This window comes from Trachymyrmex septentrionalis, unplaced genomic scaffold, assembly GCF_001594115.1.
Source record: "Trachymyrmex septentrionalis isolate Tsep2-gDNA-1 unplaced genomic scaffold, Tsep1.0 scaffold22, whole genome shotgun sequence".
NCBI classification, from domain to species: Eukaryota; Metazoa; Arthropoda; class Insecta; order Hymenoptera; family Formicidae; genus Trachymyrmex; species Trachymyrmex septentrionalis.
This window is the reverse complement of record NW_017305375.1, coordinates 3,757,819-3,776,178: the sequence shown is the minus strand read 5'-3', so window position 1 is coordinate 3,776,178 and position 18,360 is coordinate 3,757,819. Positions and strand designations below refer to the sequence as shown.

General features: G+C 31.3%; 3 protein-coding genes across 5 annotated transcripts in view; 1 reads left to right on the top strand and 2 right to left on the bottom strand.

Moving 5' to 3' along the window:
• Nucleotides 1–688: 688 nt before the first annotated feature.
• LOC108748263 (COMM domain-containing protein 4) lies at nt 689–9,349 on the top strand. 2 transcript variants are annotated; one of them, XM_018486303.1, is made up of 8 exons: nt 689–776; nt 6,981–7,031; nt 7,290–7,361; nt 8,044–8,109; nt 8,433–8,472; nt 8,572–8,772; nt 8,968–9,114; nt 9,288–9,349. In XM_018486303.1, the coding sequence occupies exons 2-8, from the start codon at nt 7,029–7,031 to the stop codon at nt 9,323–9,325; spliced, it is 567 nt and encodes a 188-aa protein (XP_018341805.1). In that variant the 5' UTR covers nt 689–776; nt 6,981–7,028; the 3' UTR covers nt 9,326–9,349. The 2 variants fall into 2 exon arrangements, with proteins under 2 accessions (XP_018341805.1, XP_018341806.1); XM_018486304.1 differs by lacking the exon at nt 689–776 and having other exon boundaries at nt 6,933–7,031.
• On the bottom strand, nt 2,830–6,514 carry LOC108748262 (uncharacterized protein PFB0145c-like). The gene is made up of 4 exons (XM_018486302.1): nt 6,337–6,514; nt 5,645–5,700; nt 5,233–5,441; nt 2,830–4,785 (listed from the first exon to the last, which is right to left on the bottom strand). The coding sequence occupies exons 2-4, from the start codon at nt 5,696–5,698 to the stop codon at nt 3,036–3,038; spliced, it is 2,013 nt and encodes a 670-aa protein (XP_018341804.1). The 5' UTR covers nt 5,699–5,700; nt 6,337–6,514; the 3' UTR covers nt 2,830–3,035.
• A 7,398-nt stretch (nt 9,350–16,747) lies between the features above and the next one.
• The window catches only part of LOC108748408 (protein tincar), a 42,373-nt gene continuing 40,760 nt past the window's right edge, over nt 16,748–18,360 (bottom strand). For both annotated transcript variants that reach the window (XM_018486568.1, XM_018486566.1), the window contains exon 12: nt 16,748–18,106. In XM_018486568.1, coding sequence (XP_018342070.1) covers nt 17,027–18,106 — 1,080 coding nt within the window. In that variant the 3' untranslated portion in view covers nt 16,748–17,026. The remainder of the gene's footprint in view (nt 18,107–18,360) is intronic.

Sequence of the window (18,360 nt, the reverse complement as noted above, 5' to 3'; positions counted from 1 at the left end):
AATTAATTTTAAATTTTATTTAATTATTAGCATCCCGTCCCAATTGTCAAATATAAAAATAAATCAAATTATATATAATTTTTAATTTCATTGAATTTTCAACTCCCTTGAAATTAAAAATTTCTTATAAAATTTTATATACATAACAAAATGTATAACTCCTAACTAAAAGGTGGAATAAACGGCTCCAAAGGACACAAATTGACACAGGAGTCATTTTGTTCGAGAATCAGTAAGAAACAAAGAATTACTTTTGTGTCGATTTGTGCCTCTGCTGAAAAGTTCTCTATAAATGTCTTTAATAATATCTTATCGGTGATAAAGATTTTGATGATTTCAGCGATTTATTTTTATCAGAAGCACCGCAAAAAAATGAATATTGTTGTGTAGTTGACATCCACTTCTTCAGAGGGCAGTTGTGTGCGGGAGCATTTTGCGGTTACCGGTTACAGGAATCTAGGCACGTCCTTAGGTTTCTTTCTGTACTACAATTAAATAAATTTTGAAATTGGATTTGTATTGTTCGTAGAGTTCTTTTTTATATATTACTTTTATTTCAAATTAAACATTGACAATGCGAATGAGCAGGAACGTGAATTAAGTTCTACCGATAGCGGATTGAAGGAGATATTTTAATTGGTCTCAATGTATTCTAACTTATCGACTCGAAATGTCAGAGTTAGACAGTAAGACCAAGTGAGACAGTCGAGTTCTAACCTCTTTACTTTTGTAAACGTCAATCAGTGTTTATTTTCACAGATATCATTACTTATCAGGTATTTATTTTTGTTTTCTACTATTTTTGCAAATTAATATTGTTATAATGATATAATTTAACAGATTATCACATAGAATAATTCACAATTCATGATACAATTAGATTTTACCAACAGTGTTGTATAGGTTATAATTTACAATTAAAAAGAAAAGAAATCAAAGAATAGCATAAACATTGTTAATATAAGAAATTGGCATAGCATATATAATAGACACAGGAATATAAAATAATCTTCAGTCTTATATATCTTATTTTTATATATGTATAGCTAATGTTACATTCAGACGAGATATCATAGCTTTTGCCAATTGTTTAATTTATTAATTCACGATCTAAAGCATTTAAATCGCATTAATTACAGCAATAAGCTAAATAGTTAATCAAGTGAAGATATTACAAAAATCTCTTCACTCTTTAACCTATTCTCGTAGAATAGAACGTGGAGAATATTTTACGTATTGACTACATATTCTAGTTCTAACTCCTATAATATTTATATTTATTTCATTTTCTTAATATAGTTTACAAATTACATTTTTATAATTTACAATTGAAAGTCATTTTCTCCATGCATCTTTTGTATAGATATATTTCGAATTCGTTGATGCTTATACATGTATAATAAATAAGTTACCAAATTTAAATACAATAAATTATACAAATACGGATTTAATTGCTATTTGTATATGGAAAAAAAGATGTTGCATTAATAACATTAGTTAACAGCAGTCTAATTGAAAAAATAATTTTGTTAATTTAGTAATAATATTAATGCTCCTGTTTACTCACCACTCTTGTTTACTCAGCACCCATCACAGAAGACACACTATAAAAATTCTTATAAATTATAAGTCTATTTTTTATTGATGAATTCTTTGAACTGTGCACACCAATGCAATAAATTTAGAGCGTTTTTTTTAATAAAAAATAGGCTATATATTTGAATAAAAATGTTTTTTTAAAGTAAAATAACATTTGCAAACGATAGAATAAATTTATAAAGTGTGCCGAAATTATTAATTTATATTTATTTTTGTATTATTAAAATAACAATATATTATAGCTAATTTTGTTTATATTTGTGTATAATACGGTAAAAAATTTTTCATGCATGAATATGTATAAACATGTATAAACATACATAAATATTCATAAACATGTATAATCGTGAATATGAAATATGTCCAACATGTTCATCCCTCTTTCTTTTGTAAAATTACTTTTTAGTGTAATAAAAATAATAATAGTAATGTGAAAATATTAAAAATAATTAAAAGGGTAAATTTTTATATTATTTAGAAAAAAATCAAGTTGGAAGCAATGTAAAAAATTATACATAATTATGTATGAACAATTTTTTTTACATTTTTCCAAACTTGTTTTTTTCTGAAACGAACAATGCGAAAATTATCCCTTTAATTATTTTTTATGTTTTTACATTACTATTATTTCTATTACATTAAAAAGTAATTTTACAAAAGAAAGAAGGATGTATGAAAATGTATGGACATATTTCGTGTATGATTATGCATGAATATTTATGTATATTTATACGTATTCATGAAAAACTTTTTACTGGGATTTATTTCCAGATATTCCAGATATGATTATTTATTAATTAACAAAACAATTATAGAATAGAACTTTCGGTATATTTTACAAGTTGGTTCTAGCAATTGTAAGTGTTATATTATTAAAATATATTTCTATATTATATTGTAATATATTTTATATATTATATATTTTCTCGCTTCTGACAGCATAATTTCAGGTATCAATGGCGAATGAATAGGAGCTTTAATAAAACAAATTTATAATGTTTTATTTTAATAAATGTCATTTATTTTATTAATACTGTTATCGCAATATTTTTAATTACATTATCAGCTAATGCTATTAATATAACATTATTTTTTACCATATATATAGATTTTTCTGAAGTTTTTTGTAAATTTTGTAAAATGAAAGTACCTGCAAGCTTTATTATTATATAATCGATTTTGATAAGTAATAATTTTTAAATAACACTTTTTATTTCCAGATATATTTCGCAATAATCATTGCATGCTTTAATATGCTAATTGAGAAAAAATGATTCCTATATTTTCGTCACAATTAAAAGCAAGTCAAAGCTCAAATCATTCGAATAAATTGGGCAGATATTTCCAACTTCTTGCTCTTCTTATTCGAGCGCTAGCAATTATGTCTTGATGAATAAAGCTAACAGTTATATCTTGCCGAACATGTCTTTTATGATTTATTGCCTCGTATCTGTTTCAAATAAAACATTTTTCTGATTTTGATTCATTCGTTTTCCTCTGGCCACGTAGTACGGATCATATGCTGCCAAGATTTCATCGAGCGTACCGCGTCGGTCTCTTGGTGACAGTCGCTGGTTTGACAATTCATTCGCTTTAATGTTGAAGTTATTGTTGTTACATCTAAATATCTCCATCAATAGCGTTCTTAGAGTCTTCGCAATCGGGCTTATCATTTTAACGCGATTTTCGTCATTCATATTTCGTGGATTTGACGAGAAAAGATCCTTCGTCTCGAAATCTTGCAATGTTTTTTTACCTCGGGAAATAATATAAGGCTCGCTTTGGCTTAGATGTTCTAAAATATCACTGTGCTTATCTCTTCGCTCTAAAGACAGTTGAATTTTCTTTTCAATTTCTTTTAATCTTTCGTTTTCTTGAAACTCCGATGTAATCTGACAGTCTTTGCAAATATTACGCTTTTCTCGATTATTTGAAATCTTTCTTTCGGAGTTTATCGAGTTGTACTCGTTTATTAATTGTGAATCTGTTATTCCAATATTATTATTAATTTCAGATTTATTTTCCTTATTCTTTGCTTCTGCTTCGCTTTCTTCTAATTTCTTACGATGTGCATAATGAAGTTTCCATATTTTTTCGATGAATTTATTACGATCTGTATCTATCTTATTCAAGCTTTCTATTCCACCGTTAATCAAATCTTTATTTTGAGATAAAATAAAACGATTATCAGGTGTACCGAAATCATTCAGCTTTTCAACATAATCTTTATTCTTTATTAGCTCGTATGTGTCAGTTTCATTTTTTTCGACATTTTTCTTAAAATTAGTGTCATAGATCTCTCGTTTTTTACGGATTTTAGGAAGTTCTTGATCTTTCAGTAATATAAACTTTTTATTTATATTATTAATAGCAAAATGACTTTTCCTATTATTAAATCTTTTTACTTGATCGATTTTCTCAATTTTACTGCCATCAGTATCATTAAGAATATCTTCGCGCTGTATCTTCTCTTTTTGCTTAATAAATTTCATGATTATACCATGATTATTTCTGGAAATTTGATTTTGCTTTGTGAAATTACGTGATGATCTTTTTACTAAATTCTTTAAATCAGCTTTTTTATATTTTTTATTAAAGACATAATTTGTACTCTCTGTCTTTTCATCTTCTGATAATTTACCAATTTTGAGAGGTTTCTCGAATGTATTTTCTATTTCAATGATCGCAGTATTATTTGTATCTCTGTCTATATCTTCAAAAGAATCATAATGATTTTTTTCTTTTATTTGACTATTCTTTTCATCGGCTGTTTTATCCTGAGATCCTTCGTTCATCTCGGCAAATCTTCTCACTCGACTTTTTATCAATAGTTTTTTATTTTTATTTGGATAATTGAGAGTCGCTTCAATAGTTTTTCTTGCTTGTTCCGGATCGTTAATTCTATAAATTTTCTTTCCTCGTGTCAATACGTAAGGATCACTATTATCTATATTCGAAGAATCTATATAATCGACATCGATGTCAACCCACCTTGGTTCCTCTACGTAGAATGGTTGTTGAACCAGCCAGTTTTGTTTACAATAGTTTTTTCTTGTCGAGCAATTTTCTTGTAGATCGTAATTGGCGTTCGTCTCTTCTTGTATACCGATGGAGATTAAAACTCTTGGTTTGGCACTGTCAAGTTTTGATTTATCGGATAAATCAAACCGTGCCAAATCATGCCGTCTGTAATTAAATTATAATATTCTTATTTTAATATTTTATTTATTGTGCATATTATTTTCTAATTACAAATGAAACAATTTTGTAAATTAATTTCGTGAGTCGATCTTTTTTTATTGAAAATTTTATTATACTCTGTTTTTAATATTACATTAATAAGAAATTTGAAATCACAAAATCTGTTATATTATTTAACAAATAAAGCATTATAAAAAAATAGATAAAATTTTATTATTTTTCTACATTTATTAAATGTTGATATAAAAATATTCTTCATTTTTACATTGATATGTGCTATGCGAATTTATGATATTTGGTTACTGTGATAATACATGAATGATACATTAGAAATTTAGACATGTTATATTAAGTAGAATTTATATCTAAATTTTTAATGCAAATTTTTAGTGCAGAGACGACTGCCACTTTAAATTTTATTTATTTTACTACCTGATGATTGTCATTGGGGGTAGTTTTCTTGATTTGCTAATGAATCGTGTGTCCGAAATTCGAGGAAACTGTCTGTTGTCATCATAATTTAAGGATTCTTCTGTTTCGGAAGGGATATCCGCCCGTGGTATTCGCTTTATTTTTCTATTCCATAGTTGCTTGTCACAAAGCCATACCGTCTCTAAAAGACGACATGGGCTGTTTTCCATCTTAAAATACAAAATCAATTTCTTACGCACATTATTACTAAATTTTAATCAATTATAGCAAATGATGAACAATTCATTATTTTGGAAATTTTTTCTTTATTTCATTGAAGTTTATATGCAGCATTTCAATACGAAGTTTCTATCTATTTTTTAAAAAACAATTATATTATTTATTAAAATGGCACAACCAATATTTTACTTACTAAAATATTTTCGCATACCAATAGCAAAGTTGTGGCCAGCAATATTTTCTTCATTGCTGAAAGATAAAAGATTATAGCTTATATTTCACTCAATAACATACTATAATTCAATACAATGTGGTAAAAAAAAAGTCCAATGTAAAAAAGCTGTGATAATTTTATTATATAGTTTTATCAGTTTCATCATAATTTCCATATTATAAATAAGAAAACATTATAAAATAATTATTATAAGAAAATATTTAACAGTTAATATCTAATTAATTTATGTAATTAATCATTATAAATATTGACGTCAATCATATAAATAACTAATTTTTTTATCTCATTAATTAATGTCTAGAAAAGTAGTATAAAGTATTTTATATTATATACAATAATTAGTTGACGAATTTTGTAATTAAATATATTTAATATAAAAATTTTGGGACAAATAAATTCTAAAAAATTGAAAAAATTGATTGATGTTGGTTTTATCTAAAAAAAGTGATTATTTTTCTTACATTTGACTATGATTAGTCAATTTCTTGTGGCTTAAGATTTAAAGCTTAAGTAATAGCTTATTATAGAAAATCTATTAAAAATTATTTTTAGCGTATCTATATAATATGATTTTGTATGAAATCACAGTTTAGTGAAGATCGCAAGATTGTGGAAGAATTTGCTGTTTTTAACTTATTAGCACTCCTTACCTGTTGCGGTGTTCAACTGTTGGCAAGTTTCTCCGACGTTCACGAGTTCTTCGACTAGAATGGCAATGGGTCGACTTTTGTCCGGATATTTATGTACTAGTCGAAACTCCCGTGAGCCATACCAGTCGCGGTCGAAGGATTAGGCGGATTGCATGGGGAATTCGTTCACCTGACGCGGGGATACCCATGTCAATTTACTTCACCAGCGAGTGCAAATATTCTGACGTTTATGTTTATTCGCCTCGCTATCGTGACTTTATGATACTTATTGTTAGAAAAATTATTGGTGCGAGAGAGAGGTAGCGTAGAAGCGCGGTAGAAAAAAATGTCACTCTGTTTTCTGCCCTGAGACCCGCAGTAAACATAGATATCGCCATAGTTGCACGAGGATTGTTGCGACAGTGAATTACAAGTTGATTAAATGTTTTCTCAAACCGTAGAGTAAATCAACATGGGACTTAGAATTATAATTTGATAAATAATTATATTATAAGTGTAGGAGAAATGATTGTGACTTTCGTAGATTGCTTTTTATTTTTTAATTTATTAGAGAGAGAGAGAGGAGAGAGAGAGAGAGAGAGAGAGAGAGAGAGAGAGAGATTATAATTTCATTATAATTTCTAAAACTTGTGCGTAATTTTTAGGTGAAAGGAACGGAGTTAGTGTGAACACAAATTAAGAAATTATCAAAAATGGTAAGAGAAAGAATGTTATGATGCAAGAATTATTTTATGCTTTTGTAATATTTTAAATAAATTAAATATTTTAAAAATAAATTTGTTAAAAGTATCTGTTATAAACTTTTAAAATGTAAATACAATTAAATTTTCATGTTTCCTAATTATTATTTAAATTTTTGTATATATGTATTACAAATTTGAAATTTAATTATTAATAAACTATTAAACACATATATTATTTAATCATAACATTTTCAAACCTATCTATACCAGCGATTTAGATTTCTCGGCGACGGCGACTGTCCAGACTGGTTGCTGGCGGAAATCAACACACTTTCGCGAATGGTATTGCGTATTGCTCAATTTTTTTTCTCTCCGAGGGGTATATTTCTATTTTTTTTACAATACTTATTATCGTAATTGTGTTATATTAGAATTTACAATAGAAGGAAGAAAGTTAGTATATAACTTAAAATTAGAGTTGAGAATTAAAATTAATATATTAAATATGAGATTTGTAATAAAAAATTTCGACTAAACTTATTAGTTTCCATCAATCGTACACTTAGCTAAATGATATAATAAGTTATAACATACATATAAAATTTACGTTAGATGTATGAATAAATATATAATTAAAAAATAAAGATAAAAGTAATGATAAAAAACTACACTCACGGTTAGACACATAAGAACATGAATAATAGTTTTTTTACGTGATCATTGTGCTTACAATAGAATTTAGTTAGAATCATTTAATTTGATATTAAATTTATTAGTTTGTCTCTGTTGGTTCATGAGATAAAAAGGGATGGCATATATACGCGGACACCCTGTGTATCAAGATAAGATACTAACAGGGGATGATGTTGGTTCATTTTTTTTAGAACTGTTTTACTCATAGCACACGTCGATTTTTAGAACTGTACTACATTCTCATTAAATTTGATTAAAATCAATTACTCCAACATCATGCCCTCCCCTCATGAGGTACTTTTTGGAAAAATACAAAATATTTTATTTCTAGACTTCAATTAAAATGAAAATGCTAGGTCAAGCAGTAGCTAAATACTTGACCGAAGGAGAACTTGATGTAAGTAATATCGTGATCTTGTTAAAAATTGTTAAAAATTTTCGATTTAAAATTATTTATTTTTATTGCAAACATTACAATACAAAAACCAACAAAAAGAAATTATTTTAAATAAAAGTTATTATTTTAAAATATGCCAATACTTTCTTTTTAATTAAACCGAATATCCTTTAACTTGATATAAATTTATACTAATCAGTTGGTTGTATAATATAAAATAAAATAAACGTTGAAGTATTTAAATTATACAAATTTTAGTTACAAATTTTTTTATATTAAATATATGACAATTATGCTTAATTATATTATATTAAATTTTTTAGGAAGAAAAAATTAAAAAAATCACACAAGACACCAAACTTGGTGCGTAACTTCATATATTATTATAATCCAATAAGCAAATAAAATGTGTGATAAATAATTGATAAAAGAAAAGAGAATGTTGAGATTTATTTTATTTAGATATAAGTGATGCAAAGGCAATGGTAGTCGCCCTCGAATTGATATTCACATCTTCCGCCCGATATGGCGTTTCCGCAGCTGATTTGAGCAGCGAACTGCAACAATTGGGGCTGCCACGAGAACATAGCACAGCTGTAGCAAGGCTTCACACAGATCACTGTCCTCAGATCACGGCTGTTCTTTCATCTCAATCTTTAAGAGGTGCAAACTCTATATTTTTATAGGACTGAATTGAAAAGTAGATTAATATTATATAACTTTAACTTGCCGAAAAATCTTAGTTCATCAAAGTATAATATGTAAAAATTATGGATTTGTATATTATTTATGTTTCTCGATTATGAGATTCAAATGTATTGGTTTATGCAAAAATTGACTTCTAACTTATATTCGTAGTTAGTCGCTTGTCCTCTATCGAAGTACTACCTTGCGATAGCTCGTCGCCCGTTTCTGCTATAACATTAAAATTGAAGAAAATAGATGGAAAAGAGGAAGACTCCACTATAAATATCTCCAAAGATGATGTGCAAGTTTTATTGAAAGGTAAATTCTAAAAATTTATAGAAGTGGTAGAACTTTTATCAAGATTACTTTGTTTCAAGAAATTTATTATACTACACGAATTTTCAACTTCGTTGAAAATAACACACACACACACACACGCGCGCGCGGATGTACATTTTATAATAAAAGATATTAATATTTTTATTTTTCAGAATTGAAAAGAGCACGAGCACTAATGGAAAATTTATGAATATTAAATAAGATAATAATTACAACATTTTATAACATAATTATTGTGATTTATTGATGAAAATATTTGCTATTTGCCAATAAATATGTCATACAGAAAATAAAATTAATTTTTTTCAGATCTTTTTAATTCCTGTTTTCAAAATTGATTGGGGAAATCGAGGAGAATTGAGCGTACCAAACTATTCGTCGAATAATTTACTTTTATTCTCTTAGTAAATGAATATACAAAGTTTACATTTAGTTTACTGGTTTATACGATGCATTGAATAATATTGATACGTTGTGACGATAATAATGTCGCTGTTAATAATCGCGCGTGTCATTCTTCCCTCTGCTTTTGCGTTCATATGTATTCGAGCACGATGTGTCAAAACGTATCGTCAATTACTAATGTGTCGGAATTAAAGCGTGCGCAAGGAATAACAGATTCGTTCGAAACATGTTGCATATCTCCATGTATCGTCCTCCAGCCTTCACTCTTTTATTTCCAAATCTGAATAACGATTATGTAATTTTTTCCCTAAGGCGGAAATATGAAAAATAAAAATTTTTATCATCGAAGGTAATGGAAAAATTTTTCACTTTACATTTCCGCCCTAACGAAAAAGTTACATAATTATTACTCTGTCGAGGTCGCATTCGAAGATACATGTGCAATTGAACGACGTAGTGATACAAAGCGAAAATTTTGCGGAAGGAAAAGAATATTCTCCAAAACTTTAGGCCAGCATAGATTTTTCAGGAGTCGGAAAAAATTACGTGAAGTGGAATTCTCGCTTCGGAACAGAGAAACAAATTGTAACAATGGAAAGGAAATCCCTTTCGATTGTAATCAACGAGACGCCATCGAGTATTGATATACCGATACTCTGACGGAAAAACGAAGTTTATCAGGGAATACCTTTGGCATCGTGCTCCGTGAATATTTTTTTCTTAGGGCGCGCGCAAAGCGGTAGCATTTAATCATTAAATTCGAATAAATACCAAGGCTAATCTAATCAGTCTTTATACAATTATTCGTACACATTCGCTGTATATGTGTCTGTCTCGCTCGCACTCTCATACATGCACACACACATACTCGCACACTCGCGGTTCTCTTCATTCAACGCGATTCTTCATTATTTACAAGTGTTTCGGAGGAGCCGTCGATATAATGACATCGATTAAGCGCTCTCTCGCGGTTATACATACACGTTCCTGGGACGCGACTCTTTGGAGGGCTCTGACCGGCTCTTTCTTCAATGCTCTTGCTGAGGTGGAACCAAGGATTTTGCGCGATCAATGATTACATAATAAGAAAAAAAGGATTTCGATCAGCCAATTTCTTTCTCGGCCCTTGGTGTCATTTACTTTGTTACCTTAATCCCGTGCAGACGATTGTACAAATATTACATAAAGTATTAATTAAGGATTCTGTTTTCTTTAAATTACTTATTCTGATTTTTCTGTTTTCTTTAAATTACTTATTCTGATTTTTCCTGGTGAAAAATCGGAGCATTAGTCGAATATAAGGGGAGAGTAACAGAAGCATAAACGAAACTTTTAGGGAACGAAAATTGAAACATTATTATTTCAATTGTCGCCCCCTAGAAGCTTTATATTTCTGTTATTTCCGCCTTATATTCAATTTATGCTTCGATTTTTATTCTCACCAGGATTATTATATTTGATTTTGTGTATAAATTTCACTTTTTCTCTCTTAAATAAATGGAAATCCTATAGACATAGAAGAGAATAGTATACCATTATTTCTATGGGAAATTTAAATAAAAAAAAGATGAGAAAACATGAATTAAAAATTTAAATTATTGTTATCTCTTACTTATGAGAAGATGAATATATAACAGATGAAGATGAGAATATATTCACTGTTAAAAAATTGATTTAGAAATTTCGTAACAATATCATAATTGGTACAACAATATCATAATCTGTTTTGCTAACAGGATAAGGTATAAGCGATTTAGGGCTGTGTGTCATATAGCAATAGAGATCTTGCTCCTTGCTTCCGAAACGCCTCCGGTGCGGAGCCTTCCTCGACTGCATTACGGTCACACCTACGTCTAGGTTCTAGCTGGATCTAAAACGAATTAGAGTACGATCGCTGACGGTAAAAAAATATTTCTGCGAGAGGCAGCTTTTTGTCTCTCGTCGCTGCGCTTTTTTGCGCACGTTGATGTCGACTATGATTTTAATCTCACGCAAGTATAACAAAGCAAAAATATCGTTGAGAATGGAGCAGGCATCCTTGCAAAGCTTTTGCAAACACAGGTGCAAAATTAATAAATACATACAGAACTTTTGAAGCTAAGAATAAAATAAGACATGATTTTTTTCTTTTCCTCAAGGAGAACATAAAGATTAGAAATAGTACAAATATGACTATTTAATTTTTTCATCAAATCTTTTTCTTTCTCTGTAATTTACAAACGCTATAAATGTTCTATTTAATCCGAAACAGAGAACATGTAAAAATACTGTATCTGGAATAATGATTTTGAAATGCATGTCCATCGTCAACGATTAACTATTTTCTATGATGGTCATCGCGATTACGCCGCAGCAATATACGCCAGTCATGGTGCAATTATCAAAAGATAGGTTTTTTTCTTTGTGCTACTACCATTGTTGTGTGCAGTTTTTAAAAATTGTATCAGTAGCGATTGCAACGGCGCGATCAATAATGTATCGATTGTATATACGCGAGCTAACGCTATCAGAAATCTCCGTTGAATGTCTGATAAATTATGAATGCTGTTCGCAAGAGAGTTAATCAATTATCATTCTTGAAAGTATATACTGAATAAAGTACTTGATTTAATATTTGATTCTTTCAATGTAATGTCAAATAGTAAAGGCATATAAGAGTCAGGTACTAAAATTTACATACAAAAAATTTTTCTTCAATGTAGACAATTTGTAGAATTGTTTTCTTAAGCAAACTGTAAATACTAATTAATATATTAATTTTAATATATGTTTATGCATAAAAAATTTTTTACTGGAAAATTAGAGCAATAAGTGACCCACACAGTTCTTCGAAAAACATTCTGAGGCCTGGAACTGTCCTTATTTAGGACGTAGAACGTTCTCTAAATGTAACAGTCTTAAGGACGTTCCTTAGAAGACTGTACTATAGATAAGTAACAAGAAAAAGTCACGAAAATCAGTCAAAACTAGAAATATTATATTATATCGAGGAGAGCCATGTGTTTTCAAATTGAAAATTTAGCTTGAATATAACTTCAATAGCTTGAATAACTTAAAGATTAAGTGATGCTGCAACGAAGATTTCTTGACAACGCATGCGCGCATGAACGAATGTGGAAGAAAGTGTCATGCCGAAGCATTTGCATTGAGAAAAATAATGTGATCCTAGCGTTTAAATACCTACTTCAAAACAGAATCAAGGATAGCGTTATCAGACTATACAGGACTACAAACAGGAGATACAGAATAAATCTTTCCAAATTTAAGTTCTTTCTTTTTTTTCTACGAAAATTCTCCTATTTTTTCATCTACTAGCGTATTGAAAATAGTCATTAAAAAATATGTTTGCACTACATTGGGTACTATTAGAGCTCATTGATCATTAAGAAGTCTGGTCCAGCCCTTGATCGATGCTTGATTCGTGCTATTGCTTGAGTATCCTCGTAAATGTCTTCGCGAAATGCATGGTCCTTGCGAGATGATATGTACGATCGGCAATGACAAAGCGTTCGATAAGTCGTATAAAAATGACGGACTTGCCGTTCGTGATCAATTGGTCGATCTCTTGTGCTTTGATAGGTGCTTTCCACAGCTTACAAGACAATACGGTTATTCACGATTCACAAAGAATCAGGATTCCAAAGTTTAAATCTGCACTATAAGTTGAATCTATTTCATGAATAGCTGCAAGCTCATGTGAATAATTGAATGTTGCTAATGTATTGTTGCAGGATGAAATGTCTTCTTGATATAAAATATCAAGATCAATCATTACAACCCATTAGATTTGCACTTGAATTATTCATCACATTTTCTTCGTGTAATACCTTAAGTGAATGGAAAGCGCAGAGTTTTTCAAAGTAAATCTCCCACGATTTCTATTAATTACCTTTGTTCGTATAACAAGAAACAGAAACATTCTATGAACAAGGCTGAGAACATCGCTATTTCTAATACTGGAAGATATTGAAAAATACAGATATTTACTTGTAGTTTCATATTGCATTGCCTCATGAAAAGTATGAGTTCCGAACAATGCCGTACAAGAACGCTCACAGTTTCTTTTTATTATTGTTGTAGTTATTATCTTTACGGAATGCATAAAAATCTTGTCACCGCAGTCACATGTTACACTGGTATACAATCGTAATACTATTTGTTTATCATTGCGTCCGTATTCTCATATCGATGATTACAAAAAATGTTTTTACGCTCACCACACGCACACAAATAAGTGCAATATTTCGTTTCATTTATCTCAAAAAATGATATCTACAATTTTATATAAAGTTAATAATATATTGCAAAACATTTGACGATGACAATAATAATAATAATCGATAATAATAATAATAATAATAGGCAATGATACATCATATTAATAGTGAATTTAAAAAGAATATATCAATTGATATGAATTTCAAAGCAGTGAACTCATATTTACTTATATTTTTCATTTTTATAAATTACATATATATTAAATTTAATTAATTTATTGATTTTAATTGAAGTGATGTAACTTCATTTGTCTGACCTTTTCTTACGTTATAATCTCAAATGTTTCTTCTTTAGCCTATCGCAATCTAACGGAAAGCCAGTTTGCTAACTCACATGCAATTAAATCCATTTCTATTAAAAAACGAATTCGATTACATTGTTACAAATAATTACAAATCAATGATACGCATTACCATCCATACGATGCAACATTTCTTTAATATTGGCATATCATTGGGCGGACGAAATGATTTGTATTGACTTCCGGAAGATTTGTCGAAAAGCGGAGAGGAGGTGAAACAAACGTTGCGTCATATTATGAGGCAATATCTACTGCATTAGATTGCAAGAAAGACTTTGATGCATCTTTGCGAGACCAGTCTCTATCATCACGCGTCTCATAGAATGATATACATATAATCGCAAAAGAACACAACTTAGTAATAATGTATTCTTTATATATATATATATATATATATGTATATATGTATATGTATGCACGTACCGATAGCATACGCACAAGTAAATGCTTAGGTACGAGCAAACGAGTACGGTGATTACTTATATTGACAAAAGGACGAAATAACATGGCAGTCGACGAAATAAGTAAATACAATATAATCGAGATCTGTAGATCGTTTCTTTTTCATGATCGAGTGGCAGTAATCATTTCTTAATCCGTTTGTCATAAATCGCGCTTATTTTTCTCAACAACGTGCCAATAATTTATTTAGATGTACATATATTGCAGGCATTAAATATAAATATACTCGTTGTATCGTTATAAATAATGTGGATAGAAATCAAGCGAAAAACTTATTTTATGTTTTTCTCTCCCAGAGAGAAGCAATATAAAATAAAATGGATGAAATTTCATGCATGTACGCATTTTGTGCATATTTTGTGCAATTTCCCTAACAAAAGAGAGAATATTAAACTACAAAGAGATGCTGAGCCATTTGCAAATAAATAAATAGCACGTATTATATTTCCGCGGTAAATCTCTAGCTTTATCTTCATTTCTCACTCATGGGTTTTAATTCTATGAATAATAAAACATTCCTGTCGTGTTCCTTTTCCGATTGTGTGTGCTTATATTAATTTCAATGGCACTGCTAATATCGGAAATCTTATGACATGATTATGATCAAAGTTACGACGGATTATGATACATCGTTATCAGGTCAAAAGATTTAACGCAGCAATATATTTGTAGCATACCGGAAATCATATCTTATCAAGGCCAAGAAAATCGTATAATCTATAATCTGCGCTTGCATATTTTACAATGACTCATATAAAACCGCCTGCATATTCATTTCGCATGTAATTCCTAATTATTTAAACATACAATTTATAGAAAATTTGACAAATAAATATTGATTCTCAACGAGACGAACTCAATAAATATGTAAAAAGGAAACAAAAAAGATCAAAAGCAAACGAAAGACAAAACGTATTGAACATATGAACATATTGAACTTAAATGTGCATTCCAATGCGGGAATGCTCTTTTTCTTCTTTTTCTCGTATTATCGCATATAAGTGACTCATCGCAGAGTCGTGGTATAAACAAACAATTAGCAATGTACAAATTACGTTTTAACAAAATTTACAGTCATCGGTGGAAAAAAGATCTTAATTGTTAATACAAAAGCGTACGCTGTACGAAGGGGGCGATCCGAGTTTTTCCACGTTTTCTCCTTCTTTTATCTGACTATTCTTAATTCATTCTATACACAAATTTTATTTAAGACAACACAATAACTTTTTCATACCTAAAATGGGATAACTACGTTATTCTCACTCTCGCCTGCCGTTTCCTTGCGGCATTAAATGCAGCAAATGCTGATCTTCTTCGTTCTCTGATTCTCCTTCAAACACTTTTGTCTCGCGATAGGAAAATGAGAAAGATGATTTCAGCTATAAGCATAAGTCGATACGTACCGAGAGATATTCGCGCAAACTCGAGAGAGAGATTTATTATTACTTATACATATTTTTAATTATTAATCTGTTTAACTTTCCTTTAAATTGTGATATATAGTATGTGCATTACTTATATTTTGCGGTAATTACTTATTGTTGCATGATTTAGAACTATTTTGCAGTTAACCAGGATGAAAATTTCTTAAGTCATGTATTGTTTTATTGTTTATATCACTATTTGTTTTAAATATCTCTCTTTATTGCTGTGAGATTAAAGATAAAATAGGACATATATAATCACAACGTATAAGATATGTATGTAACGGAATTGATGTCTTTTAATTACAATTATCTTCGTAGGCTATCCGTAAGATATACGTATATAATAATTTAGACTCAATTTGTTTTTTTTTACGTATTTATATTGGCGCACGTTGCTCATTCAAATAAATTAAATTTTTCTCATTTGTATGCAATTTATGCAATAAACTCTATATTAATATCATAGATGCACTTACATAAATAATCGGGCAAAATCTGATCGATGTATTGAGATCAGATTATAAAAAATATAGATAACCCGTATCTTTTAAGGAATGCCATATATTATGCCATTATTGTACGTTAAATGACAAAAATTGATATGTTGTTTCAACCTTAATCCGATTAATTTTCTTAAAATTTCAGTATTTGAGCATACGATATGAAATACGTAAAAGCTTCTTCTCTAATGATCCATACTGACAATGCAGTGTACTAAATGTGTATTTCAATTTCGCGTGAATCTTAGAGATTTATTGATTTCAAAGCAAGATATTAGAGATATACTTGTCTCGAGTTTGCGCAAAAAGGTATCTTTCTCTTTTTTCTCTACCCTTTGCCTATTACATTTCTATCATTTTCATTTATAAGCATTTGGGGAGATCATAATCGTGACATCGGTACGCCATGCCTGGAAACTGCTCTCCGATGTCATTTGTCATCACGAAAATATCATTACGAAAATACCAGATATCACCTAACGCGATTCGAATTCATGACTACCAGCAGTTCTGGAGTCTTAGTGCGGTAAACATGTGTCGGAATCCCCGCTGCTAGCCATGGAGAAGTTCGCGGAGTCTCGATCGCTCTGTCTGATTTGCGCGGTGGCCGTGAGCTTGTTGTTGCTTTGCGGTATTTGAGGGAAGGTATGATGGCCCGGCAGGGCCCAGGGTTGAGTATGCAACTGCACCGGCGGGAATCTCTTGACGAAGGGATTGTTAGGGCCAACGACGTTAGCGTGGAGCAGCCTGACGCCATTATGATGCGACGGAAGAGTCGTATGTGCTGGCATAGTGGAGTGGACCTGCGGAGGCACGAAGGTGTGCCTTGGCACGGATCCGCAGCTGCCGGTGGAGCCACCGCTCATGTTCGCCGTGGCCACACTATGGGACGCATGCGGCAGCGGCATCGTGGAGCAGTGAGGATAGGTGACGATAGGCTGTGTAGGATAATGCGGCAAAGTTGCCGAGGAGGCCTGTATGCGAATATCGTTGCTCTCGGTGAAGGAAGTCATCCTCATATTGGTGGATCGACCAAACGGTTCCTCATTCGGATTCAACGGATCCGTGAGCTTCGTTCTCGAGAGCTTGCGACGGATCACGACCGTCGCCTCATTTGGGTTCTCCAGGATGACTGCCGGACAGCCGGAGCCAATCTCGTTAACAGCATTACTGTACGGCGGCACATGGTTTACGTATTGCGGCGAGGAGAAGGATTGACTGGTGCCAGGGCGACTGTTGGGCGGTGAGAACGTCATATTCGCTGAGGGTGGCTGTGTACCACGCTGAAGGGAGCAGCTGCGCCATTGCTCGCGCGGCTCCTCGCGCGGCTCTCCGGTTAGGTCGTCCACGCTGGTCGCCCGACGCTGGGAGCTACTGTGGCTGGCGTTGCTGGCGTTACTTGCGTTACTGTGCACGCCGCTCGACGTTTCGCTGTTGCTACTGGTGTTGCTGTGACCGGTTACCGAACCGGCACCACCACCACTGCCTACCGTGTCCAAGGGTGGCGAGTTCGAGGAGTCCGAGCGTGGTGTCAACTCATCATGCGGCATCCCCGAATCCGCACGGCGCAGGCATCGCGGCGTCTGCCCGCCGTTCATCTGGAAAGTTCCATCGTTGAGTTACGATTTGCGGTTCTGGTTGCAGTGTTGTAAAAGCGACGAAAACATACATATAGCGCGAAAATACATATCACAGGGAAAGACGATGCACAAAGATACGTTGAAGTAACTACGTGTAGTCTTCTTTATAACAAACTGCAGTTTCATTCTTTTTTTGGCTACACAGGATATAGGGATAATATGGAGTGACGTGCGAGGTCTTAAACATTGCAAACGGTGAATAAGATTGTCGT